This window comes from Ascochyta rabiei, chromosome 5, assembly GCF_004011695.2.
Source record: "Ascochyta rabiei chromosome 5, complete sequence".
NCBI lineage: Eukaryota > Fungi > Ascomycota > Dothideomycetes > Pleosporales > Didymellaceae > Ascochyta > Ascochyta rabiei.
This window is the reverse complement of record NC_082409.1, coordinates 711,766-735,642: the sequence shown is the minus strand read 5'-3', so window position 1 is coordinate 735,642 and position 23,877 is coordinate 711,766. Positions and strand designations below refer to the sequence as shown.

At 55.0% G+C, this 23,877-nt stretch overlaps 11 protein-coding genes across 11 annotated transcripts, besides 19 other annotated features; 6 read left to right on the top strand and 5 right to left on the bottom strand.

Moving 5' to 3' along the window:
• Positions 1-79: part of a dispersed repeat that runs on past the window's edge.
• Positions 15-120: a mobile genetic element.
• Positions 78-2,634: a dispersed repeat.
• Positions 2,056-2,108: a tandem repeat.
• A 303-nt stretch (positions 2,635-2,937) lies between the features above and the next one.
• Positions 2,938-3,591, top strand: EKO05_0003396 (uncharacterized protein; the record flags this gene model as incomplete). Its single annotated transcript, XM_038945377.1, has 1 exon — positions 2,938-3,591. One exon carries the CDS (start codon positions 2,938-2,940, stop codon positions 3,589-3,591), a length of 654 nt encoding a protein of 217 aa, XP_038800871.1.
• A 506-nt stretch (positions 3,592-4,097) lies between these two features.
• Positions 4,098-5,160, top strand: EKO05_0003395 (uncharacterized protein; the record flags this gene model as incomplete). The annotated part of the gene is made up of 2 exons (XM_038938654.1): positions 4,098-4,181; positions 4,237-5,160. 2 exons carry the CDS (start codon positions 4,098-4,100, stop codon positions 5,158-5,160), a joined length of 1,008 nt encoding a protein of 335 aa, XP_038800872.1.
• Positions 4,846-4,886: a tandem repeat.
• Positions 4,894-4,957: a tandem repeat.
• A 154-nt stretch (positions 5,161-5,314) lies between the features above and the next one.
• Positions 5,315-6,373, bottom strand: EKO05_0003394 (uncharacterized protein; the record flags this gene model as incomplete). The annotated part of the gene is made up of 2 exons (XM_038938556.1): positions 5,315-6,039; positions 6,220-6,373. The coding sequence occupies 2 exons, from the start codon at positions 6,371-6,373 to the stop codon at positions 5,315-5,317; spliced, it is 879 nt and encodes a 292-aa protein (XP_038800873.1).
• Positions 6,048-6,090: a tandem repeat.
• Positions 6,374-6,403: 30 nt separating the features above from the next.
• Positions 6,404-6,458: a tandem repeat.
• A 561-nt stretch (positions 6,459-7,019) lies between these two features.
• Positions 7,020-7,064: a tandem repeat.
• Positions 7,065-7,628: 564 nt separating this feature from the next.
• On the top strand, positions 7,629-8,036 carry EKO05_0003393 (uncharacterized protein; the record flags this gene model as incomplete). Its single annotated transcript, XM_059636152.1, has 1 exon — positions 7,629-8,036. One exon carries the CDS (start codon positions 7,629-7,631, stop codon positions 8,034-8,036), a length of 408 nt encoding a protein of 135 aa, XP_059492135.1.
• Positions 8,037-8,167: 131 nt separating this feature from the next.
• Positions 8,168-9,360, bottom strand: EKO05_0003392 (uncharacterized protein; the record flags this gene model as incomplete). Its single annotated transcript, XM_038938657.1, has 2 exons — positions 8,168-9,037; positions 9,085-9,360. The coding sequence occupies 2 exons, from the start codon at positions 9,358-9,360 to the stop codon at positions 8,168-8,170; spliced, it is 1,146 nt and encodes a 381-aa protein (XP_038800874.1).
• Positions 8,181-8,231: a tandem repeat.
• Positions 9,361-9,681: 321 nt separating the features above from the next.
• EKO05_0003391 (uncharacterized protein) lies at positions 9,682-11,499 on the top strand (the record flags this gene model as incomplete). The annotated part of the gene is made up of 1 exon (XM_038945378.1): positions 9,682-11,499. The coding sequence occupies one exon, from the start codon at positions 9,682-9,684 to the stop codon at positions 11,497-11,499; it is 1,818 nt and encodes a 605-aa protein (XP_038800875.1).
• Positions 9,748-9,776: a tandem repeat.
• Positions 10,329-10,365: a tandem repeat.
• Positions 11,500-12,195: 696 nt separating the features above from the next.
• Positions 12,196-13,395, bottom strand: EKO05_0003390 (uncharacterized protein; the record flags this gene model as incomplete). Its single annotated transcript, XM_038938449.1, has 3 exons — positions 12,196-12,533; positions 12,583-13,119; positions 13,170-13,395. The coding sequence occupies 3 exons, from the start codon at positions 13,393-13,395 to the stop codon at positions 12,196-12,198; spliced, it is 1,101 nt and encodes a 366-aa protein (XP_038800876.1).
• Positions 13,396-14,092: 697 nt separating this feature from the next.
• Positions 14,093-15,734, top strand: EKO05_0003389 (uncharacterized protein; the record flags this gene model as incomplete). The annotated part of the gene is made up of 2 exons (XM_038938320.1): positions 14,093-14,332; positions 14,382-15,734. 2 exons carry the CDS (start codon positions 14,093-14,095, stop codon positions 15,732-15,734), a joined length of 1,593 nt encoding a protein of 530 aa, XP_038800877.1.
• Positions 15,735-15,803: 69 nt separating this feature from the next.
• Positions 15,804-15,828: a tandem repeat.
• A 506-nt stretch (positions 15,829-16,334) lies between these two features.
• Positions 16,335-16,366: a tandem repeat.
• Positions 16,367-16,396: 30 nt separating this feature from the next.
• Positions 16,397-16,422: a tandem repeat.
• Positions 16,423-16,567: 145 nt separating this feature from the next.
• Positions 16,568-16,588: a tandem repeat.
• A 97-nt stretch (positions 16,589-16,685) lies between these two features.
• Positions 16,686-16,726: a tandem repeat.
• Positions 16,727-16,758: 32 nt separating this feature from the next.
• Positions 16,759-16,816: a tandem repeat.
• Positions 16,817-16,840: 24 nt separating this feature from the next.
• EKO05_0003388 (uncharacterized protein) lies at positions 16,841-18,008 on the top strand (the record flags this gene model as incomplete). Its single annotated transcript, XM_038938493.1, has 3 exons — positions 16,841-16,961; positions 17,024-17,736; positions 17,787-18,008. The coding sequence occupies 3 exons, from the start codon at positions 16,841-16,843 to the stop codon at positions 18,006-18,008; spliced, it is 1,056 nt and encodes a 351-aa protein (XP_038800878.1).
• A 21-nt stretch (positions 18,009-18,029) lies between these two features.
• Positions 18,030-20,173, bottom strand: EKO05_0003387 (uncharacterized protein; the record flags this gene model as incomplete). The annotated part of the gene is made up of 2 exons (XM_038938434.1): positions 18,030-19,964; positions 20,063-20,173. The coding sequence occupies 2 exons, from the start codon at positions 20,171-20,173 to the stop codon at positions 18,030-18,032; spliced, it is 2,046 nt and encodes a 681-aa protein (XP_038800879.1).
• Positions 20,174-21,016: 843 nt separating this feature from the next.
• On the bottom strand, positions 21,017-23,516 carry EKO05_0003386 (uncharacterized protein; the record flags this gene model as incomplete). The annotated part of the gene is made up of 2 exons (XM_038938333.1): positions 21,017-21,768; positions 21,818-23,516. The coding sequence occupies 2 exons, from the start codon at positions 23,514-23,516 to the stop codon at positions 21,017-21,019; spliced, it is 2,451 nt and encodes an 816-aa protein (XP_038800880.1).
• An 89-nt stretch (positions 23,517-23,605) lies between these two features.
• Positions 23,606-23,630: a tandem repeat.
• Between the last annotated feature and the right edge of the window lie 247 nt (positions 23,631-23,877).

Below are 23,877 nucleotides of genomic sequence, written 5' to 3'. Positions count from 1 at the left end.
TATGTGAAGGGTAGTTTGGTAGGGGCTTGGCAAAAGTGACCGACTCGTCCGGTGACTGGCTCGTCCGTGGGGTACGTTACTTATACTAAAGAAGATTGTACAGCTTATAGTACTTAGCAGCTATTTTAATATTAAGTAGAGACTTTAAGTATCCCTATAATAAGTTCTTAATATATTCTATCTGTAGATATACTAAATCTATACTTTATAGAAAGTAGATATTACAGAATTATATACAACTTATAAGTTGCTACTACTATAGTTAATTAGAAGGATTAATTAAAGAGAGATATCTTCTAAATCCTAAAACGTGTTAGAGGTGTGTTTAAGCAACGTTAGAGCAACTTACTAGCTATCTACTTGCTATCTATATTAATAGTAGTTCTATATAACCTATTTATATAAAGATAGTACTACTAAATAGATATACTAGCTCTTTTAGTAATCTTTATAAAGAACAGCTTAAACTAACTCTTATACATCTAGCTTTGTTATAAGTTAGTAATAATTTAGCTAAGAGTAATAACTAGAACTAGGTTAGAACATACTCTTAAGGTGTTATAAATTAATTATACTTTTTCTATAGTTAGGTAAAAAGATAGTAAAGAGAACCTCTAACTATTGTCCTGTAAGTCTTTTAAATAACATGTCTATTTAAAATATCTACTACTTAACAAAGATTGTTACCTGTTTATTATAAAAGTAGATAATACTTATCCTAGCTGTAGAGGTTATAATATATTAAATATACGCCTAGTATACATAAATATCTTTAAAACAAGTTAAAGGCACGTTAACTTACTGTTATAGGTTCCTAATGTTTAAGTCTCTACTTAAATAGAATACCTTTAATATCTCTACTATATAGAAACTAAATAAGCTTCTTCTTATTAATAAGATATATAACATAATCTTTATTAATAAAGGCAGCACTTAGATCCTTAATTAAACAGAATCTGTAGCTAGTAAGATATATAACTAGCTAAGGCAAATTTAAGAAGTCTACTAAATATATTAGTAATATATTATAGTTTACGTCTTAGTATATACATCTTAAAGTCTAAAGGGTTAGTATTAGATAAAGAATATTTATAATATCTAGTATATAATCTAGTTCTATAATAAATAGAGGAGGAGGAGTATATAAATGTGTTCTAAAGATAATAAGAATAAAGTATAGAGTATATTCTAAATTATCTAGAATAATTATATAAAATATAACTAGACAGTTACACTAACAAATAATCTAGCCCTATTCTTAAGGGTAATTATTACCTGTTATACTTAGAACGTGCTTAGAACTTATTTCCTGCTACTTACTACAGGTTTAGAGATTACCTGTTATAGGCTTAATAATGTTACACTGCTCTCTACTATTCTCTTTATTCTCTAGTATAGGGAGACTGTTCTAGAAGAGATCTACTAGATAGCTTACATCTACCTCCTTTTAAACCTATTAGATAAGATCTTTTTTATCTATATTTAGTTAATATAATCTATAAGTAATAAAGAACTTATATCTACTAATATCGTAAAATATATTAAGAACACGTTTAACTATATTATATTATATCTAAACAGCTTACTTACCTACTCTTATTAGCGCCTAACCTATAGCTTATATGTGTCCTTTTTTAGTGTATAACACCCTTTATTAAACTTGTAGTTAATACTAATATATAGCCTAAAGAAGATATTAGTATAATATACTTAAAATATATATAGAACACATTTATACACCTATACCTACTTTTATCTAGTTATTAAAACTCTCTTAGAGACACTACTCTAAATCTTATAGAGATTGTTATATATCTCTTCTATAACCTTACTATATAAATACACTTTTAATCTATTTTAAAGATATTTATAGTACTTAATACTAGTACACTTATACTTCTATCTATAAGTATAGCTATTAAGAAATAAACAGAATATTAGTTATTTATATAATTTTACAGCCTTAGAGTACTAGAACTTAATTAAATGTGTTAGAAACGTAGTAGAAACGTGTTCTAGTAATATACCTAAGTTGCTTATACTAGTATAGCTTCTTATATCTATAGTAATCTATATATAGTTTTAGCTAGCTAAACAATATATATATACCTATCTTAAAGACCTTTTAGATATAGAGGCAGCGCTATACTATACTTAAGCCTAACAGCATTAAGAGTAGTACCCTATAAACTTCTAGGCGTAAATTAGATCTTTATCTGTAATATATTAGAAATATGTATAAAACATATTTGTGTCTACTATACTTAATTTCTCCCTTTACTGCTCTAAATAACACCTAGCTAAGTAGTAAGATCTATTTTAACTACTTCTAGAGTATTATAAAGACTAAAGCTGCTCTCTTCTCTTTTATTACTATTATAGTTGCTATTACTTAGAGTAGGATTAAATATATAAAAAAGGTCTACTATACTATAAAAATATATTTTTAATAGAACTAAAATATATTTAGTTAAGTTATTATATAACTCTTAGTAAAAGCTTGTTACTATACCTAATATAGCTGTACTAGACTATGCTATCTTTTAGAGATCCCTGCTAAAGCATGGTTGCCTGCCTATCTAGGTTTAGTCATAGTCCGCCCTCTAAATCTCATGGTCCGATGACCTGCTTCCTGCTCCTTGCGACTCTTTATGGCCGATGACGTAATTACGCACTGGCCAAGGCGTGCATGTTCTTTCGGTTCGCATGTTTCGTTTCTTATATTGTCATTCCACCATACGTTAATTACACTGAGCTTCGTTCAGCATACAAAAAACTTCTCACGCTACGTTGGCATTTCATTGTTCTCGGGCTAGCACAGTTTAAACGGATACGTCGATCGATCTTAGATCCGCTGAAAGAGCGAGGAAATCTTCCCTCATCTGAACAATCAACACGGTCTTACCGTCCGTTTCTTTGGTAGAGAGCAAGCATAGCATGCAGCGAGGACGAGGGCGACCAAATCGCTCGACCCAGCGCGGAGGGGGACGAGGCGGGAGGGGAGGAAACACGAATGACAGCTCACCCCGCCCAACAAGACCGCGGCCAGCGTACACATCTGTTCCTCCAATACGAGCAATCCACCCTGGAGGCGGCGTCTCGATTGTTCTCAAGGAAGACCAACAATCCGGTCACCAAGTCAAAGGCATAGTTGCAGACCTGCTGACACGCGGAGACCATCCTCGTGGAGTCAAAGTTCGGCTTCGTGATGGCAGGGTCGGTAGGGTACAAGGCCTCGTTTCTGAAGCCGAGGGTCAGCAGGGTGAAGCCGTCGTTGGCGGGCCTGACGCAAATCTGGGTCGAAACGGTGAAGGGGCCGCAAGCGCAGGGAGAGGAGGCAGGAGGGGCGGGAGAATGGAAAGAGATATCAGAGAAGACGACGACTATCTTTACGAAAATCGGACTTCGAACCAAGACCAAGGGCTGTTCGCAGCCTTGGAAGAGGCGGATAAGAGGCATGAGCAGAGCAAAGCTGTACTACCATCTCCACCACTTCTACCAGAAGAGAGTGCGGTCTGCCCGGTATGCTACAAGTTCGAAGGCGATGAGGCTGCAGTTGCGCGTCATGTTGAAGAGCACTTTGCCGATTGAAGCCTGAGGCAACACGCAAAACTCCGGCGATCTGGAAGTGTACCCTCCTTGTGTTCTTCGCAGTCAGCTAATGAGGCTACGACTACTTCTACTCGACCAGAAACTCGATGCTGGGAGTCAGCTTCTCCGTTCCCTGGGTTGCTCCAGACCTTGGTGTCTCTGAAACAGCAAGGATCCCACCTGTGACTCTGCCGCGACTCGCACCGCATCATCGGATTCGGCAATCACCGCGAACACTCGTTTGATCTTTCCTTCCAGCGGAGCCAAGCAAGCCAAGACGTTCTGCAATCGTTCCGCATGCGTTTCTATACCTGCGCCAAGACGACTTACGACGTGCGTGGGGCGGGGACGACGTCCCTCAAAAGGACGGACTGGTAACGATCAATGGTCAAGACGAACTCTATTCTCCTTGGGCTTTCTTGTCTTTGCTTGTGTCTGTTGCTTGTCTGCTGGTCAGCTGCTCACCTCCGTTCTTGGCTCTAATTCGGACTCGCCTACTGTTCAGGATGAAGTTCACTAATAACTTGGCTGTCGCCTTCCTCGCTCTTTCCGGCGTTGAAGCGCTCTCGATTCCTTTGCGCAGCTCAGTCGTACGTGCCATGACACTTGATATCTGAGATCATCATCGCTAACGTTGTTGCTCAGAATGCAATCTCCAAGACGTACCACTCCACCCCTGTCCGCCGCCAACTCGAAATCGGCGGCCTCACTTTGGGTGGCCCTGACGGTGGCATCAGCGGCGGCGGACTCAAGCTCGGCGGCAAAGGCGGCAAAGGCGGAAAGGATGGCGCAGCCGCTGCTGGAGGGAAGCCCGCCGAGGGCGGTGCAGCAGGGAACGGTACCATGACCGCCGGTGCTCGCGAGCCGAAAAAGGGCGGAGCTGGAGCTGCAGGCAATGGAACGATGACTGCTGAGCCTGCGGCTGCGAAAGAGAGTCCTGCACCCAAGGATTCAGAGCCAGCCCCTGCGGGCGAAGGAGCTGCGAAGGAACCTGCTACCGGTAAGGAACCTGCTGCCGGTAAGGAACCTGCTGCCGGTAAGGAGCCTGCTGCCAGTAAGGAACCTGCTGCTGGTAAGGAACCTGCTCCCGGTAAGGAGCCTGCTGCCGGTGAGGAGAGCGCCGCGCCCAAGGCTGCCGAAGAAGGTGCTGCAGCAAAAGAGCCCACTGGCGACAAACCCGCGGCGGCGGAGGAAACACCCGCACCGAAGCCCGCCTCATCAGGCGGCGCAGGTACAGAGTCGCAGCCCGGCCGCGCAGAAGGCGACGCCGCACGCGCCGAAGCCGAAGCCGAAGCTGCCACCGCGAAAGGCGAGAAGCCCAAAGGCGAGAAGCCCAAAGGCGAGAAGCCCGCTGCGGGAGGCGAAAACGCAGATGGCGTAAAAGCAACCCAGGAAGCAGAGCAGTTCTCGGAAGAAGCAGGCATCACGCTGGGCAAGGACGGGGGTGCGCAGAACCTCGGCGGCGATCTGGGAATCACAAAGGGAACCGATGGGTCGACGAGCGTCGGCGGCAAGAGCGGAATCAACGTCGCTGCTGACGGAACGGCGAAGCTGAAGGGTAACGAGTAGACTGGAGGACGTCAACTTTGCAAGAGCACAGTCTCCAGGGCCACGACACAGCCATGTGGAGACTACCAAGACTCTTACATAATAATTGCACCACTACATCAACCCCAGGATCTCTCTCTCTCCCTCTCCAGTCCACTTCCTCCCTCATCCCCGTCTACGACCCACTCCCCGCCCCCCTCCACGCCCTCCCCAACTCCCCGCACCGCACTCTATGCGTCGTCCACGCCTGCCGCAGCGACTGCACCGTCTGCCCCTCAAAGTGCGCCAGCATCGGCTCGAACCCTTTCTTGCGAATCACCTTCCACTTCCAGAGGCTCAGCAGGTTGTCGTCGTCCCAGGTGGTGATGACGCGGGGCGGTGACGTCTTGGGCGGTGTGCTGTCTGAGACGAGATCGTTCTGCGCTGCGATGACGGCGGGGGGGTGTGGGGTGGGTGTGATGGTGGTGGGGAAGTCTGTATCTATTTCGTACTCGCCGTCTACATGTGCGTCGACGGCGATAGCGGTGCTTGGTACGGGGACTTGTGGGTGCCGAGCCAAATCTCCAAATCCTCCCCGGTTGTGCTCACGCATCGACACGATCCGCATCTCTGCAGGCACTGGTGTAGGCGCGCTTCCCTCCCTCCCCAACACTTGCCCCTCTCCACCCCCCGAGCGAATAGGCAGCCCGTCGGGAAACCGCTCCCCCGCAACCTCACCACCCCTCGCAACCCACCGCTCCCCCCGGTCCCACCGCGCCCAGAACCCCGTCTGGTACGCCATCTGCTGCGCACCCGGCCGCTTACTCCTAACCCGCGCCTCGCCCGTGTACACACGCCGTCCGGAGTTGGTCACGCGCCAGGTGTAGTCTGGTGCGGTTTCGTCGTCTAGAGGGCCTGGTGCTGTGTCGAGTCAGTCAGTCATTCAGTCATTCAGTCAGTCAGTCAATCAGTGAGTGAGTGAATGTATGGATAGTCGGATGGAAACAAAGAGTCTCCAAGTCCAAAGAACAACGCAAAAACGAAGAAGAGAAAAAACAGGAAGAAAAACTGCGGGTGGAGAAAGAGATGGGGGAAACTCACGTCCAACGACTTCCAGCGCATCTTGCCGTCCCCAGACAGCCTCGTCTCGGCCGGGCGCGAACATTGTGCCTTCCCAGATCATGCCGGCCGGGTAGTCGGCGTCGAGAGCGTGCCAGGGGCCGTTGGTGCCTGGGGGGATGTCTGTGTCTGGCATGTGCAAGGCGAAGCGAGATGTGATTTTGAGTGGATGGATGGATGGATGGATGAATGGGTGGACGAACGAATAGAAGGCTCGCTGGGAAGAGATGTATATCGAGGCATATCACTCACTGAGCATCTACTGCATGTGCTGCGCCAGTCGGTGGGAGTGAAAGTGTTTCCCGTCATGGTGGCGGCAGTGTATATATGTCTGAGGTGAAAGGGAGAGGGTGGAGAGGATGGAACTGGCTTCGGATAGCGTAGCCTCTCTCCGAGAGCAGAGGAGCAGCGGCGTCGTTGGAAACCATCATGTCTGTTTTGCTCGCGCGGTCCGAAGTCCACAAGTCGAGAAAGTCACATGCTTTGGTGAGCTCGGCAAGCCTTTGGAAACACTGGATGGACACTTTCTGAACATCGCTGTGGCTTGGGTGAGAGGTGTCACGCGGATACAATAGCAGCGTGTTGTCTGATTTTCAGGCGCTGGGTTCTTTTCCCTGTACGAGGGAGGCACACTGCTGTTGAACGAGCATAGATGCAGTAATACCAACACAAGCTTATCTATTTCTGTAACTTGGTTATGAAAAGAGTAGATATAGGCTGTGGAACGAAGTACTCGCTCTCTTATCCTTGACTGAAGTTCACTTTAGTTTACTTCCATTCGCCTCACTCTACCTCACTCTACCTCACTCTACCTCGCTCTCCACTCAAGTTCACATTAGTTTACTTCTATTCACCTCGCTCTCTCATCCTTGACTGAAGTTCATAGTTTACTTCTATTCACCTCGCTCTCTTATCCTTGACTGAAGTTTATAGTTTACTTCCATTTACCTCGCTCTCTTATCCTTAACTGAAGTTTATAGTTTACTTCCATTCACCTCGCTCTCCAAACCCTCACCACAGCACACACCACAGCATACACGACAGCAGCCATCAAAACATCAACACGACCCGACCACAAACTCAACAGCCCACCAGGCACACAGGTGCAACCAGATGCAGCTCGCACCTGCACGCTCGGGGGCCAGCGCGCTCGCGCACCGGGCCCTGCACTCGCTCTGCACGGCCCTCTCCCTCCCTCCGTCGACAACGATGCGTGCGCTCGACTACGCATTCACACACCTCGCGTCGTTCCCCAGCGGCAGCCAGGCGCTGTGTTTCGGGATTGTGCGCCAGGGACACGCGGTGGATCTTTGGGTGCTGGAGCGGGCGTTGGGGCGGCTGAGGAGGGAGTTTGGTGGTACGTGGATGGAGAGTGGATAGAGGGGACGAGGATGGCGTGTGCTGGCAAGGGTTGGGAGGGTTGGCGTGCGGAGACGGGGTTCGATGAGGTTCGGATTGGGCGGTGCGGAAGCTGGAATCATTGCAGCAGCGGAGACATGTCAGTGGTGTGTATGTCAAGCGCCTTCATGGTGATATCTGGAACGGAAGAAGGGGGTGGTGAAAGGGTCATGTACAAGCAAAACGACAACAAACTCCGCGTTTCCATCACCGCTGACTCCGCGCTTCAGGAAGCTCCTTCAACGCCTCCTGGTCTTCTTGCAGACAGCCAGGATACGGCTTGCGAATGTCGTTCTCCATCAGGCTTGTGGAGTTTTGCGCACTTTCTGCTCGCTGCATCTCGACGGGGAGGGATGCAAACATGGTTTTCTTGTCGTGTCGTGGATGGGTGTGTTTTGTGAAGATGGTGAGCTAAGTGGTGACGGGTGCGTGCCCGAGCTGTACATGCAAGCCATGCTCAGCAGGCTGGCACTGATGGTGACGGAGGGTCGGGTCGGTAGGAGGGTGGAATTCATTTTCGTGCGTTGATTATCTAGCGCTTTCCTTCGCCGCCCTCGCCGCCCTTGTCGCCCTCGCCGCCCTCGCCGCCCTCGCCGTTCTTCTCCAAGTAGTCCTTGATGCTGAACATGCCGGTGCCGCGCTCGAGAGGCTTGGCCTGATCAGGGCTGTGCTTCCAGCCGATCATGTAGATCAGACGGAAGGTGGCCGGAAGCGTGCCGTCCTCGTTGCCGTGCAGCTCTCTGTAGATGGCGTCCGCGGCCAGGAGGACGTCTCTGCGTATGGCGCCCTTTTCGCGGGCCAGGACTGCGTTGGACTCGCCCATGGCCTGCAGGTCCTTCATGAGGGCAAAGGTGTCTGGGTAGTCGACGACAATGTCGTCGACGTCTACTGTGAGGAGGTTGAAGCCTGCTTTCTGCAGCAGACCGCCGACGTCCTTTACGTCTGCCAGGGGCGAGGTGTGGGTAGCGACACCGCCACGTCGGTCCTGCTCTGCCAGCTGCAGCGAGGTGCGCAGTTCGTACAAGGTGTCGCCGCCCATCATGACGGAGAGGAAGGGGCTGTCGGGCTTGAGGACGTTGTTGACCTGGGCCAGGACGGAGGGGAGGTCGTTGATCCAGTGCAAGCTCAGGCTGCTGAAGACGGCGTCGAACGTGTTTGGCTCGAAGGGGAGCAGCTCCGAGGTGGGCAGGACGTGCCTGAGGATTTCCATCTCGTGGTTGAAGGGCAGGTCGGCGTCGCGGTACAGGAGCGTGGCGGAAGAGTCGGCGGCGGTGAGCTTGCCAACACGGTTCGAGCGCGGGCCCTTGTCCGGCTCGTCTGGGGAGGGCAGGGTGAGTGCGCGGGCGAGATTGCAGGCGTTTGCGCCCAGGTCCAGGACGTGTGGGAAGTGGCGTTTGATGTCCTGGGCTGGTTTAGCACGAGGGTTGGCAGGGAGGGTGGGAGGCGTACCAGGACGCGTTCACACAGCCGTGAAGCGACCTCATCCCTCAGGTAGTCGACGCTGCGGCTTGCTTCCTTGTCTGCGGCGGCACGTTCCTTCTGCGCCCACTTGTGGTGGGTGCTGAAGATGTCGACGGTGGGCGGGCCCGGTGCCTGGACGGCATAGCAGCGGAGGGTGGGGAGGGTCAGGGCTCGTCGCGTCAGGGCTCGTCGCGTCAGGGCTCGTCGCGTCAGGGCTCGTCGCGTCAGGGGCGGGATGAAGGCGCGGACCGAGAGCGTGTTCATGTTGACGGCGCAGAGGCAGGGGGGTCAAGATCAAGACATCAAGATCAAGATCAAGTCGTCAAGACTTGTGCTTGGCGCTAGGCTCACCCGAGATTGGGCCGAGCTCCTCGACCGATCACCGACACCCCCGCGGCGAGGCCAGCACGGCGAGTGGCCGGGGAGGGACAACGGCCAAGACGCACAAGACACTCGTGACCAAGACAATGACCAAGACAATGACCAAGACAATGACCAAGACAATGACCAAGACAATGACCAAGACAATGACCAAGACAAGACACTCGTGACCAAGACAATCAAGAGCCCTCGTCCGCGCCCGGCATGACCCAGCCCTTCCCGTACACGTACTACGCCTGCGACTGCTTCGACAGCAAGCCCGCGGCCAAGGACGGCGACTCCGACTCCGACGACGACGAAGCGCGGCCGTTTGACCCCCGCAGCCCGCGCGCCGCCTACGCCCTGTACCCGCTCGAGCAGCTGCTGTACTGCGAGGACTGCCAGCAGCTGCGCTGTCCGCGCTGCATCCTCGAGGACACCCTGAGCTGGTACTGCCCGAGCTGCCTGTTCGAGGTGCCCAGCTCGGTCGTCAAGAGCGACGGCAACCGCTGCACGCGCAACTGCTTCCACTGCCCCGTCTGCACCGCGCCCCTGGCCGTCCACTCGCTCGACACTCCCGATCCGCCCTCGCCCACGGGCGGGCCCTACATCCTGGCCTGCCCGCACTGCCACTGGTCCACCGCCGAGACGGGCATCGAGTTGGACAAGCACACGGGCATCCACGCCCAGCTGTCGCGCATCGCCAATGGCGGCAGACCCCTGCCCGCGCACAAGGACCGCGACAAGGACCGCGACGCACGCCTGAAGGAGCTGGACGAGCAGCGCCTGTCGCGCCTGTCGCGCCTGTCGCGCCCCCCGACCGACGATGCGCCCACGCCTGGCACCACCACCGACGATGCGCCCACGCCTGGCACCACCACCGCCACCACCGCCGCCGACACCCCGACCCGAGACGACCGGTTCGCCAGCCTCAGCGCCTTCTACAGGACCCAGATCGAGGCCCACACACCCTCGAACCCCTTCGCCGCACACGACATGACCTTCTCCTCGCCCTCGACCTACTCTCGCATCATGACCCTCTACTCCACCACCGCCAAGAGCAAGAAGCGCGAGAAGCCTCCCCCCATGCGCGAGGCCGCCGTGGCCCTCGAGGGCCTCTCCCTGCACGACCCCGCCGCCGACACGGCTGCCATTGACCGACTCAAGACCCACGGCTGGCCGGCCACCTTGTCGCCCGCCCAGAAGCTCGCCCAGATGGACCCCCGCCTGCACTTCGACCACGAGCTCCGCCCCGTCCCCACCCTCCTCTGCACAAAACGCTCCAAGCGCTGTCGCTCCTGCCGCCACATCCTCTCCAAGCCCGAGTCCAAGATCACGTCAACACGCTACAAGATCAAGCTCCTCGCCCTCAACCACATCCCCCGCATCAGCATCCGCGCACTCCCCTCCCCTACCTCCCAGCTGCCACTTCCTCTACCCTCCGGCCCAACCGCCTCCCACCCGCCCCCGTTCAACTACGCCAACCTCCGACAGGGCATACCGACCAACTTCATCATCCACCTCAGCAACCCCCTCTTCGACCCCGTCCGCGTCACCCTCGCCACCCCCAGCATCACGCCCGGCAGAGTCCACTCCAAAGTCACCATCCTCTGTCCGCAATTCGACGTGGGCGCCAACACAGACGTCTGGGACGACGCCCTCTCCTCCTCGTCCGCCCCCGTGAACAAAGGCACGGTCGTCGACGCTGACGGCCAGATGGAGCCTGGCAAGCCGTACGACCGCGGCCGCAACTGGACCAGCGTCGTCATCGAGGTCATCCCCGGCTTTCTACCCTCTGTCTCCGACGCTCTCCCCCTTGCGCGCAGCCAGAGCACCAGCGCCGCAGACACGGGCCCGGACGCCGAGCTGGAAGAGGACGACGACGTGGTCGAGATTCCCATCTTTGTCCGACTCGAGTTCGAAGCGGATGTGCACGCCGAAGAGAGAGGGTTGGCCGAAGAGAGAGGCCACAAGGGCGAGCGAGAGAAGAGAGAGGAGGCGTTTTGGACCGTCGTTGGCGCCGGACGAATCGCTGCGGTGTGATTTCCTTGACTTTTCTTCTTCAAGTCTCGAATTCTCAAAGTCTCGAGTTCTTCTCCAGTCTCGAATTCTCAAAGTCTCGAGTTCTTCTCTAGTCTCGAGTTCTTCTTGAAGTCTCGAATTCTTCTTGAAGTCTCGAATTCTCCAAGTCTCGAATCCTTCTCCAGTCTCGAGTTCTTCTTGAAGTCTCGAATTCTCCAAGTGTCGAATTCTTCTAGCAAATCTCGAATGATACCCGTCTCACGTCTCATCACATCAACATCCCGTCTCTACGCCTATGCTACAGTAAGACTTGTCTTTACCATCTCTTCTACACCACACCTTATTCAATACCCACACTACTGTAAGTCTACTCTTATTACTTTAATACTAAACCTCGTCTTTATGTATACTAGAGCAAGTCTATTTGAAATCTTATACTAAACCTTGTTATAGTTGCTGTCTTTATACTTGGATTTGTTTTAATACTATAGGTCTACTTTTAGTTTTTCACTAAACTTGTTATAGTTGCTGTCTTTATACTTGAATTTGTTTTAATACTATAGGTCTACTTTTAGTTTTTCACTAAACTTGTTATAGTTGCTGTCTTTATACCTGAATTTGTTTTAATACTATAGGTCTACTTTTAGTTTTTCACTAAACTCGTTTCTAGTTACTACAGCAAGTCTACTCTTACTCTTCTGCTTCCAAAACTCGTCTCTACGCCATGGCAAGACCCGCCTCTACCGTCTCTCTCGCCTCCAGATCCTCCCTGCGACTCCGACTCCCCCGATCCAGATACGGGGCCTCGCCCAGACTGCACACGCGGTCGCCGGCTCGCGGATCGCTGTAGTCGTACGTGGCGCAGTGCCACGTGCTCCGGTTGTCCCAGATGGCGAGGTCGTTGCGCCGCCACTTGAACCGCACCTGCGCATCGTGGTTCTGCGTGAGCAGGTTGAACAGGTAGCCCAGCAGCACGTCCGATTCGTCGCGGGTCACGCCGTTGATGCGCTTGGTGAAGCCCTTGTTCACGTACACGGACTTCCAGCCCGTCACCGCTGCGTCGTGTTAGCCAAGCCTGTCCCGGTGGGCGTGTCGGGAACTCACGATTTGTGCGGATCACAGGGTGGACGGCCGTCAGCGCTTCGCCAAAGTTCAGCGGGTTGCCCCTGATGGTCTTGCGAATCGGGTTGCCCAGTCTCTCGGCCTCTTCCAGGAAGAACTTTGCATCGTGCGTGGCCGTCAGTCCCTCGAGCAAGGCGCGGATCGCCGGCGACAGGCGATCGTAGATCTCATAGCCAGACGCCCACAGCGTATCGCCGCCCGTCGCAGGCAGCGTGTGGATCTTCAGCATGGCGTAGTCGGACGGCACGGGCTCGAACGAGATGTCCGCGTGCCACCCGGCCGAGGCAAAGCGACTGACGTCGGACAGCTGGTGCGTGAGGCCGCCGCCCTTCTTCTGCTTCTCGCTGCTGATGACGGAGATCTGGTCGCCTAGCTCCGAGCCCTCTTCGGTCAGCGGGTGCACGTGCAGGCTGGACGAGTCGGGACAGCCGGAGAGCTGCGTGATACGGAGCATCAAGTCTTTCATCTCGTTTGGCGTCACGTCTTGGTCGCGGAGGAAGACGACGCCGCGCTGCGAGACTGCAAGGGTCAGACGTCGAAGCAGTCGAGGTGCTGGAACGGCAACCTACTCGTGATGGCGAGGTCTCGGATCATGTCGTCCCCCCGTTTCAGCAGGTCTTTCACTTGAAGCCCTTCAAACTCCCTGCCGATCACCGGCGTCGCGTCCTGATGCTTGAAGCCGTCGAGCGAGCCCGAGTAGACCAACGGCTTCGACAGCTTCGATCTCGCGCTTTCATGGCCCCCAACCACGCTCGTCTCCCCGCCATCCGTGCGCGCTCTCTTGACCGACGACATGGTGAAGAAGGGATGAACGGGCACAGAACCAAACTGCGGCTGACACGGCGCTATGCAAATGCTCGCAGAAGCCCAAACAAGGAAGAAAACACGACGAATCAGCAGACACAGCTAGGCCCAGCGCATGGAAGGAGCCGACGGATGAAGCCACCACCAGCAGCACCAGGCGGCTGGAACATTTTAAGCTGCTGAAGCCAACCCGTGGTTCCCTGTCAGCCACACGCTTCCGCACGCTCACCCGAGCACGTCATCGGCTAATGCGCCCGAATCGAGACACGCACCCAGCGACCACCGCTCGTAGGGCCGACCAGGGTGCAGGTACGAGTCGCACTAGCCGGTTCCGTGCCCTGGCCCTGGAACCAGCACGCGGCAGAACCTCGCGAGATGGGGAGTGGCAGAACCAGCGCGCGGCAGAACCTTGCGAGATGGGGAGTGGCAGAACCAGCGCGCGGCAGAACCTTGCGAGATGGGGAATGGCACCGTCGCAGCGCTTATCTGCACAGCGGGAAACACGCCTCGGCTCCCGGCGCTGCTGCTCTTGTTGAGCAAGTGGGTGATGGCGCGCGAATCCATGGGAATGGCGACATGCACGCCTCGAAGCTAGACTTGGGTATATGTAGAAGCGGCAGCACGAGTGACATCGACAAGGCAATCGTCACGCTCAGGTGATCAGCGAGTCTGGGAAAGAAAAGGAAAGATGGGCAACGACATCGAGACCGTCCGGTCGCGCATCAGCGAGGATGCTGGATCCCTCAAGCAGCCCACGTCGGTGGGTAGGGGGGAGCTCGCGGACATGATCCCCCCTCACGAGTCCTACGAAGGAAAGCACCGTTTCGACCCTACCGCTTCGTGGACGATCGAGGAGGAGCGCCGTGTGGTTTGGAAGACGGATCTCAAGCTGCTTCCCTGGCTGTGTCTCATGATGTTCGGTCTTCAGGTATGATATCCCACCACGGTGCCTAGAGAAACGTCGGTAACACGCCCAGCTCGACCGCGGCAACCTGTCCAACGCGCTCGCGGACAACCTGCTCAAGGACCTGCACCTCACCACCGACGACTACAACAACGGAACGACGATCCAGCTCGTCTGTTTCCTGGTCGCCGAGTTCCCCGTCCAGTTCCTCACCAAGCGTTTCGGCTTCAAGTGGGTGCTGCCCACCATGATGATGGGCTGGTCGACTGTCTCGTGGGCTCAGGCGTGGATGCACGACCGCACGTCCTTCTACCTGGGCCGCGCCTTCATCGGAGCGTGCGAAGGCGGCTTCATCCCCGGCGTCATCCTGTTTGCGACCTACTTCTACAAGTCCAAGGAGCTGGCGGTGCGCCTCGCCGTCTTCTGGTCCACGCTCAACGTCGCGCGTGTCATCTCGGCACTGCTGGCGGCGGGGATACTCGAGATGCGCGGCATTGGCGGGAAGCCGGGCTGGTTCTGGCTGTTCCTGCTCGAGGGTCTCTTGACGGGCGTCATCGCGTTCATCTCGTTCCTGTACCTCCCCAGCTCGCCCACCGACACCAAGAACGTGCTCTGGCGCAACGGCTTCTACACGGAGCGCGAGGAGGTCATCATGGTGAACCGCATCCTGCGCGACGACCCGGCCAAGGGCCTCACGGCCATCAAGGAGCCCGCCACCTTCCGCGACATCTGGGAAGCGTGGAAGGACCCAGCCATGTGGGGACTCTACTTCATCGGCCTCATCGCCTACATCCCCGCCTCACCCGTTCAAGGCTACCTGACCCTCACCCTCAAGCGCCTGGGCTTCTCCACCTTCAACTCCAACATGCTGACCATACCGTCCGCGGTCCTGCAAATCATCACCATGCTCGCTCTCGCATACAGCTCCGACTACTTCAACGAGCGCACGCTGCACATCATGTTCGGCGAGTTCTGGATCCTGCCCCTGCTCATCGCGCTCCTCACCATCCCCGACGGCGGCCGCGAATGGGGCCGCTTCACACTCATCACCCTCGTCAGCGGCTACCCCTACTTCCACCCCCTCGTCTCCTCGTGGATCTCGGAAAACACCTTCGACGTGAAGAAGCGGGCCATCACGGCCGCGACCTACAACGTAATCGTGCAGGTGGGAAGTTTGATCAGCTCGCAAATCTACCGCAAGTGGGACGGCCCCTACTACAAGACGGGCAACAGCGTGCTCGTCGCCTTCTGCGCGCTGTCGCTTGTTGTTATGCTGCTGCAGCGCCAGATGCTGGTTAGCTTGAATCGCAAGAAGGAGGCCAAGTGGCGGGAGATGACGGCCGAGGAGAAGGCGCTGTATCAGTCGGATGTTGGCGCGAGAGAGAGGGAGGGGAACCGGAGATTGGATTTTCGGTTCGCCATTTGAGGGGATGGAGGACATGGCCTATCATCTCATAGTCTCATACACCGTACATACCACAGATAGTGTAGTATTGCACAGCACAGCACAGCACAGCACACCCAACCTCACCCTCGCCCTCAATACCATCCTCCTACTCCCAACCCTAATCCCCATCTCCGTCCCCCTGAAACCCTCATGGAGAAATCTCACCACTCCACTCCCACGCACGTCGTCCATCTCACACCTCCACGGCGCAAACAAGCATCCGCACCGCCCCACTAGCTCCACTCGCTTCCACCTACCTAGTCCACCCAGCACGAGCTCTACCAGCCACTAGTCCACATCGCACTAGTCTCCACCTGGGCCAACCACCACCACCAGCGAAGAACAACCGCCCCCATCCCACCGCCACCACCCCCAGGACGTGGGGAATCGTCATCGCACCCCGGAATCGCACCATCGGCCGTCGCGCTAGCCGTTTGCGCTAGCCGTTTGCGCGAGCAGGGGTGTAGCGAGTGCGCGGTGGTCTTGCATGGTCTTTTTCTTTTCCCGTCGCTTTTCCGCTGCTGGGAGGGGGGTTATGCGCTTTGCTGCTTTGCTGCTTTGCGGCTTTATGCGATACGTGTGGTTGGTGGTTGGTGGTTGGTGGTTGGTGGGTATGGATAGCTACTACATAGCCGTGCGATACACACAGACAGACAGACAAAGACAGTACCTATCTACCCAGCCCAGAAAGGACGTTCTCCCATTACCGGCGGGGTCCGACGGTGCGCGTGCGCGTGCGTCGACCTCGGCGTGTCGGTGGGGACAGTGTAGTGTGGTTAGGTTAGGGCTGTGGAGGGGTCTTGTTGATAGTGTTTTTTTTTTGTTTTTTTTTTGACGGGGACAGGGGCGCGACGTGACGGAGGTGGGGTGGGGTCGGGGGGAGTCTTGTGTTTGGTTTGGTTTGGGTTTTCTACGGCGCGGGAGAGGGTGTGTATTTGTTTGGATTGGATTGGATTGGACTTTGTTGGATTCGTTTCTTGTTCAACTGCTCGATTGCTTCTGAGACGACGACGACGGCGGGATATCTGTTGAACGACTACGGACGACTACGGACGACTACGTGCTGTCTGTTCTCGATAGCAAACATGGCGTGGGAAGAGCCGCGGAAAACGGGGATGCAGTATCGACGACTGGGCAACTCGGGACTGCATGTTTCGGTGCTGGGATTGGGGGGGTGGTTGACGTTTGGTGGGCACGTTGAGAACGGTGCGTAGGAGAAGCAACTACGCATGCTACCATCCTCCCAACATGCATACTGACAACGCCAGAACTCACCGTCTCCTGCATGAAGCAGGCGTACGACTGCGGCATCAACTTCTTCGACACGGCGGAGAGCTACGCGGGCGGACAGTCCGAAGTCGTCATGGGCGCGGCGATCAAGAAGAACGGCTGGAACCGCAACGACATTGTCATCACGACGAAGCTGAACTGGGGCGGGGCGAATGGCGAGGTGCTGGTCAACAACCACGGGCTGAGCCGCAAGCACATTGTCGAGGGCCTGCGCGCGTCGCTCAAGCGCCTCGATCTCGAGTACGTCGACGTCGTCTACGCGCACCGACCGGACCGGCTGACGCCCATGGAGGAGACGGTGCGCGCCTTCAACCACGTCATCGAGAGCAAAGGCTGGGCGCTGTACTGGGGCACGTCCGAGTGGTCTGCGGACGAGATCGCAGAGGCGTGCGGCATCGCCAAGCAGCTGGGGCTCATCGCGCCCATTGTCGAGCAGCCCATGTACAACCTCATCACGCGCAGGAAGGTCGAGGCCGAGTTCCAGCGCCTCTACACCCGCTTCGGCATCGGGCTGACTACCTTCTCGCCCCTGAACTTTGGCCTGCTGAGCGGCAAGTACAACGACAGCCCTGATGCGCCGCCAGCTGGCTCGCGCTTCGCAGAGGGCCAGGACAAGTTTGTGAACAGCATGCGCGACTCGTATGGGAACAGCGACTGGACGCGGACGATTGACAAGGCGAAGAAGCTGAAGGTATGCATCACCCATGTCGATTTCTTATTGCAAAAGCTAACGTCCGGCAGCCTATCGCGGATAAGCTCGGGGTGACTCAGTCGCAGCTGTCGCTGGCGTGGTGTCTGAAGAACCCGAACGTGTCGGCTGTGATCACCGGCGCGTCGCGACCGGAGCAGGTGGTGGAGAACTGCCAGGCGCTGAAGGTTTTGGACAAGCTGACGCCAGAAATCCTGGCCGAGATTGACGAGATTTGCGGCAAGATCGAGCTCGACCCTGCGAGGCAGGACTAGGTGTCTAGAAGAAGTCCGGAATCAAGTGTGGTCCGCAATGTCGCTGTTATCCTTCTTCTTCTTCCGCGTCACCATGCCGTCCAGCGTCCCCTGGCTGGCCTGTCTCTTGTTTCCCGCCTTGGTGGTCTTCGTGCTACTAGGCTCCATTTTATGCCCGGCCTTGCTCGTCTTTCCTGTGTTGCTGATCTCCGTTTCGTTACCCGTCAACTTCTTGCTGTCCGCTTTTCCCTTCTTGCTCGTCTTCGGGCTTGGAGGCTCTGGCACATGGTTCTCTTCACGCCCATGGTCATCCGCGCGCTCTACCATCGCGCCAGGCGCGCCCTTGCTGCCTTCAGTCGGCCCCTCTGCTTTGTCGTCGAAGAGCTTGCGCCATGTGCCATCCAGAACCTTTGGGTTGTTTCCGTACAATCCAACGCGATATGCGTTCTTCATGCCCTCGAGGCACACCTCCCTCTGCGTGGGGAAGTCAAACATCGGCTTGGGATACGCCTTCTTGCCACCGGCTTCCTGCTCGCTTCCATCGCCCTTGACGATGCACCCCCATTTCTTCTGATCCGCAATCGGCGCCTTCCAGGGCTCATAGATATACTTCTGCGGATACTTCTCGAGCTCGGGCACAAACTTCCTCACGAAATTCCCCTCCTTATCCCACTTCTGGGGAAACGCAATCGGAGAGTAACAGCGGTAGAACTGCGCGTAGAAGGCCGTGCAGCTCAGCCACTGCCAGTTGCCGATGTTACACGCAGCTTCGTGGTCAATCAGCCACTCCTCGAAGACTTCCGCGCCCCGCTCCCAGTCCACGTAGCAGCCACCCCGCGTGAGGAAACACGCCACGGCGTGCCGCCCGAGATGGTGTATCCAGCCTTCGTACTTGAGCTGACGCATGAGCGCGTCAATCCAGGGGAACCCTGTACGGCCTTCGCGCCAGCGCTTGAAGTATATTTCGGCCTGCGCGTTGTCGACGAGGTACTCGCCGGTGATCAACCCCGAGGCTGTATCTGTTTTGGACGGCAGGTGCCAGGGAATGAAGCGGCAGTGTGAATTTCCGTACGTCTGGCCGAAGGCGTACCCGAGCGAGGCCTGCGCGCCGAAGTACATGTCGCGGAAGAGAAGCTGGCCGGTAAGACTGGTTGGTGGCTGCGATGCCTGGCCTTTGTATTTATCGGCGACGTCTTGACAGCGCCAGTAGAACTCGCGGCAGCTGAGGGAGCCAAAGTGCATATGCGGAGAGAGAAGGGTGGTAGCTTGAGGTTCGAAAGCCGTGGGTGCGGTTTTCGGTTTCTCAAACGTCGCCGTGTAGTCCTCGTTCGCGATAATCTCGTCCAGCATCTTCAACGCATTCGTCTCGCCACCCCTATGCTGCGTCGTCGCCGGCTTCAACCCCAACTCCTCCATAGTCGGCACCGCGAAATCGCCCTTCGGACCAGCGAGCTGTGCATAGCTCCCCTCCTCCCCATCTCTCTGAATCGCATTCACATCCGGCGCCCTCTCCGGTACCTCCTGCTCGAACCCCAAGCCAGTATCCCCCGGATCCGGCAAACTCGCCGGCGCAGGAATCGGCCTAGGAATGCTCCCAATCTTCTTCCCCGCCGCCTGCACCTGCGAGATACTCATAGTCGGCTTCCCATGATTCTGCTTCACCAGCTCATCCGGATCATACAGCGTGCGACCATACCTAAACACGACCTCGACACCCGCCTCTTTCGCCAGCTTCAGGACACTCTCATCTCGCTCCCGCCCATACGCATCCGTATCCTTCTCAAACACCAGATGCGTGATGCGCCACTGCTTGAACAGCTTGGGAAACAGCGTCTGCGGCGCCTCCCTCACCACAAACAGCTTCGACTTGGGGTTCAGCTTGGTGATGGACGCGCTCAGATCTGCCTGGCAGTCGAGCAGGTACTGCCAGCGGTTGGGGCCGACGCGCGCGCGATACACATAGTGCGGGTCCCACGTCTGTGTGTTTGTGTGTTGTCAGTGGAACGCGACGCAGAGCCATTATTTTTTCTTCTTTTTGCTTTTTTTTTTGCTTTGGTGGGAAATGCGTAGCTTACCCATATCGGATACAGACACTCTGGACTCAACTCCAGCGCGGCTTTCAGCGCGGGCGAGTCGTGCAGGCGCAGGTCGGTGCGGAACCAGTAGATGACGCGGGGGTTCGGCATCGTGGGCGCGGTCGCAGTTCCAAGCCCTCACGAGTGAGTGTATCGTCGCACCTTGAAGAACTCGGGAGTGTGCTCACGGACCTGGGGATTGAATGCGACATCCATCCATGACGGCGCGCAAACAACTTCGTTCGTTCCTGGCCTGGCCCTGGCCCGGGGGGCTGGTCGGCATGCTGTCATCGATCGTCGCTAATCTGGCGCTAGAAGTGTGCTGATCCTGGTACAGCAGCGGCAACTTCAGCGTGTGATTGTTCGGTCGTCATTAAAGCAGCAACCCAGGTCAGACTGCTAATGTCTGAGGACGAGATGTAGTGAGTACGCAAAGACGTCAGGTAGAGATAGTTGAGTCTCTTGAGCTCTTTTGGGAAATAGCTGTTTATTCGCTTTCTCTTCAACACAAAGCAAAAATACCCCCAGTCTGCAACAACTGGGAAAGGCAGAGATGGTTCAGTGGAGATGCAGCGTCAGCAAAATAAACGCCCGGGAAGCAAAATAGATGCGCCATCGTCACATCTATGATTGTCGTCTCTTGCATGGACGAGGGTGTGCATGGATGAGTAGAGCCGTCAACATGGACACGATGCAGACTCGAACAAGCGAACTCCACAACGCCACATCGAGATGAATCACATGATGTACCATCTGAACCATGACGTCTTCTCAACTTCAACATAAAGTAAGTTACCTCGTTATTGTCAATATATACTCGGCATTACATTGCAATGTAGATATACTCCAGCATGCCGAGCCTTGACGTGACTGCTCAAGAATTGCATCAAAGTGGAGCCAGTATCCACACCTCCGGCAACCACCACTCTCCCCCATCAACACAGAGGTAGGAGCCTAGTCAAACGCCCTGGCAGCCGTACCGCCACAGGCCCGCTCGAGCGTCAAGAAAGCAAAATGCCCACCGACGACCGGCCGAGCGAAGAACCACGGGCCGGGAAATCCGCCGTCGCCCTCGGTGTTGTACAGGTCGGTGAACGGGCGGTCCGTGACCGTCTCGTTGAGCCAGCGCGCCACGCGGTCGAGGATCTCGGAGCGCACGCGCTTCGAGGCGACGGCGGCGGCTTCGAATTCCCAGTCGGATTTGGTGTACAGGTGGCGTGAGTCGAGGGGTAGGCCGTACTTTTGCATCACTTCGGCGTACCAGTCGGATTGGTTCTTGTAGATGCTGGAAGGGATGAAGTTGTGCGTGATTGGGGTGCGGCCGTGGTGGGCTCTGCTGGGGGTGAGTGGTCTTTGGGCGGATTCAGCGCCGGCTGAAAAGCCATCGACAACTTCGACATCACGTTCCGAGGATGAAGAGTCGGTGATGCTCGGATGGAAGCACAGCACTGCATCTGCGTACAGCGAATACAGCGTCGTCCAACTCCCGTACCAGTCGTACGCCAGTTTAGCGTGGCCCCCGTCTCTGGAAATACCGTACTCCTGCCACTTCTCAATGTAAGTCTCTGAGATGTTACGATAGTGCTTTGCGTCGGCAGAGCGGTCCACAAGGTCGGCGATTTCGCTGAAGGCTTTGATGCCGACAATACCCTTCAGAGCGAGATTCGTTTGGAGGGGCAACCAGCCAGCGAAGTCATCTGTGCAGACTGCGAGATGTTAGCATTTAAACGAGTGGATGAAAGGAGAGAGACTGACGCTGGTTGTGGGGCTCGAGGGCGTCTTCGACCAGGTAGCCTGTCCACTGCTTCCAGAGTTCGTAGCTGCCCTCCAGCCATTTCTTGGCTTGCTTGACGCCCTTGGTACTACCACCCCAGGTGTCGTCGATGTAGGAGATGCCGCCATGTTGGCCGATGTTTGTCAGCGCAAAAGGCGTCTCGTTCGAGTCTACAGCATCGGTGTCGTCACCAACAGTTGACCATATAGATTGAGCATCGCCGTCGGAGCTATAGCTCATAGAGTTGATGAGCGCCAGGCCCATGATGAGCATGTCTCCGCACTCTTCTACAGGCATATACTCATCTCGACCGTCGGCATGTCCAGTCAGGTTCGGGAAATGCGCGCCAAGATCGTGCATCGAGTACTTGTTTGGATACTGGCCGCTAAGCTGGTGTTCCAGAAGTGGTTCAAGCAAGTACGCAAGCCACCGAGGGTTGGTGTAGAGGAAGAACGGGAAGGCTGGAAAGATGACATCGACTGTCTGGCTGTTGCCGTTTGATGAGATTTCCTTCAAGAAGAGCAGAGGGTTTTCGGGCGTTCCCGAGAAACTCGTGGCGCCCATGGCTTGTCGAGCAGAAAGCGCCACAATGTCGACGTAATTTGTAGAGCCAGACTGATAGGCATCGACGCGTAGCTGCTCGGAGTAGTTGCTCGCCAGGCTGTTGGCGTTTGCAAAATCTCCGTAGTGAAACTGAATGAGTTTGTTGTCCTCGGGGAACCACGATGACCAGAGAGGCTTCATGAAGGTGAGCCCGCGCGCCGAGGCGTACTGCGTAACAGGGTCCTGTATGTGGGTGATGGTGAACAGCACGCTCTGCTCAGTTGGTTTCGACGACATTGAAGACGCGTTGTTCAACTTGAAGCTCTTGGAGAAAGCAAAAACAGGCTCTTCATCCATGATGGAGCAAAAGTTGTCGTCGACCTGATCTTGTAGTGTTCCCGTCTTTGCAAACCGCTGCCTCAGCAAAGCCGAAGTGCCCGACTCATGGCGTGCATCGCTTGGCCCAGTAAAGTGCAGCTGACCCCATTCAGCCTGATCGTGTTCTTCAGTAAAGATCTGCTCGACCTGACGCTTGACTCTCCACGTCTTCAGCCCCTTTGCGGAACCGGCAGCCTCCCGCTCCGTCAGGCCCCACTCGATGGGGCTGTCTCGCTTGCCGCTAACCCATTGTCCGTTGACATCCACATATATATTTACATCGAAGCTTCCGTGCACGTAGATGCTCAGATACGCAGCAGGTATCGATTGGCGCAGCGTAGACGTCGGGGTGATGGGCGAGAGGAACGAGAGCGTGATCTCGACATCGCCAGCACTGGCGAGTTTCGGAGGTGCCGGAATGGTGTACGTCAGGTTCGTCGTCGAAGCATCGTACTTTGCGCCTTTGTATATGGGGAACGCGACAGTGTAGTGCTCACTGCTCTGCTCAAGCGAGTCGTGCGGTCGGCCAAGTAGCGGGTACACGTTGTCCGTGTCCGGGACAGAGGCAAGCACTCCAAATCCAATCTCGTCCCCTGTCCAGAACATGGGCCATTTGCTCCAAGGCTCTTCTCGTGCATTCTGTAGCCATGTGCTTAGGTATGGATTCCTCACAATCAACGGCAGGATGGGCGGTTTGAGGGATGAAGCTTCCGCGACGCGTGCCAGAAGCGCCGCGGCTATGACGTTGAACGCACGCATTACTTCCGAGAACTCTAGACAAGCGGTACGATGGGGCAAGATCTCAAATATGCACAGTCCAGGTTGGGTCTATGTGGATGGAGGAAGAAGGAGCTGGAGCTGGAGCTGGAGCTGTCGTGATTCCGGGGTAGCTATGCGGGGAAATGTGGGGCTTCCGCGTCATGCCCGTGTTCCTGCGTTTCGGCTTCATCCCATCAGAGATCAGACGCATCGATCCTCACATTCACTCCTAGAGCCGTCCAACAAATCCAAATCACCTGTCTGATGCAGGCAACGTATTCTCCAGTCTTCTCAGACACAGACAAATCTGCCGTCAACACTGGACACTGAACACGTCCTGGGAATCCGAGGACTGACAATC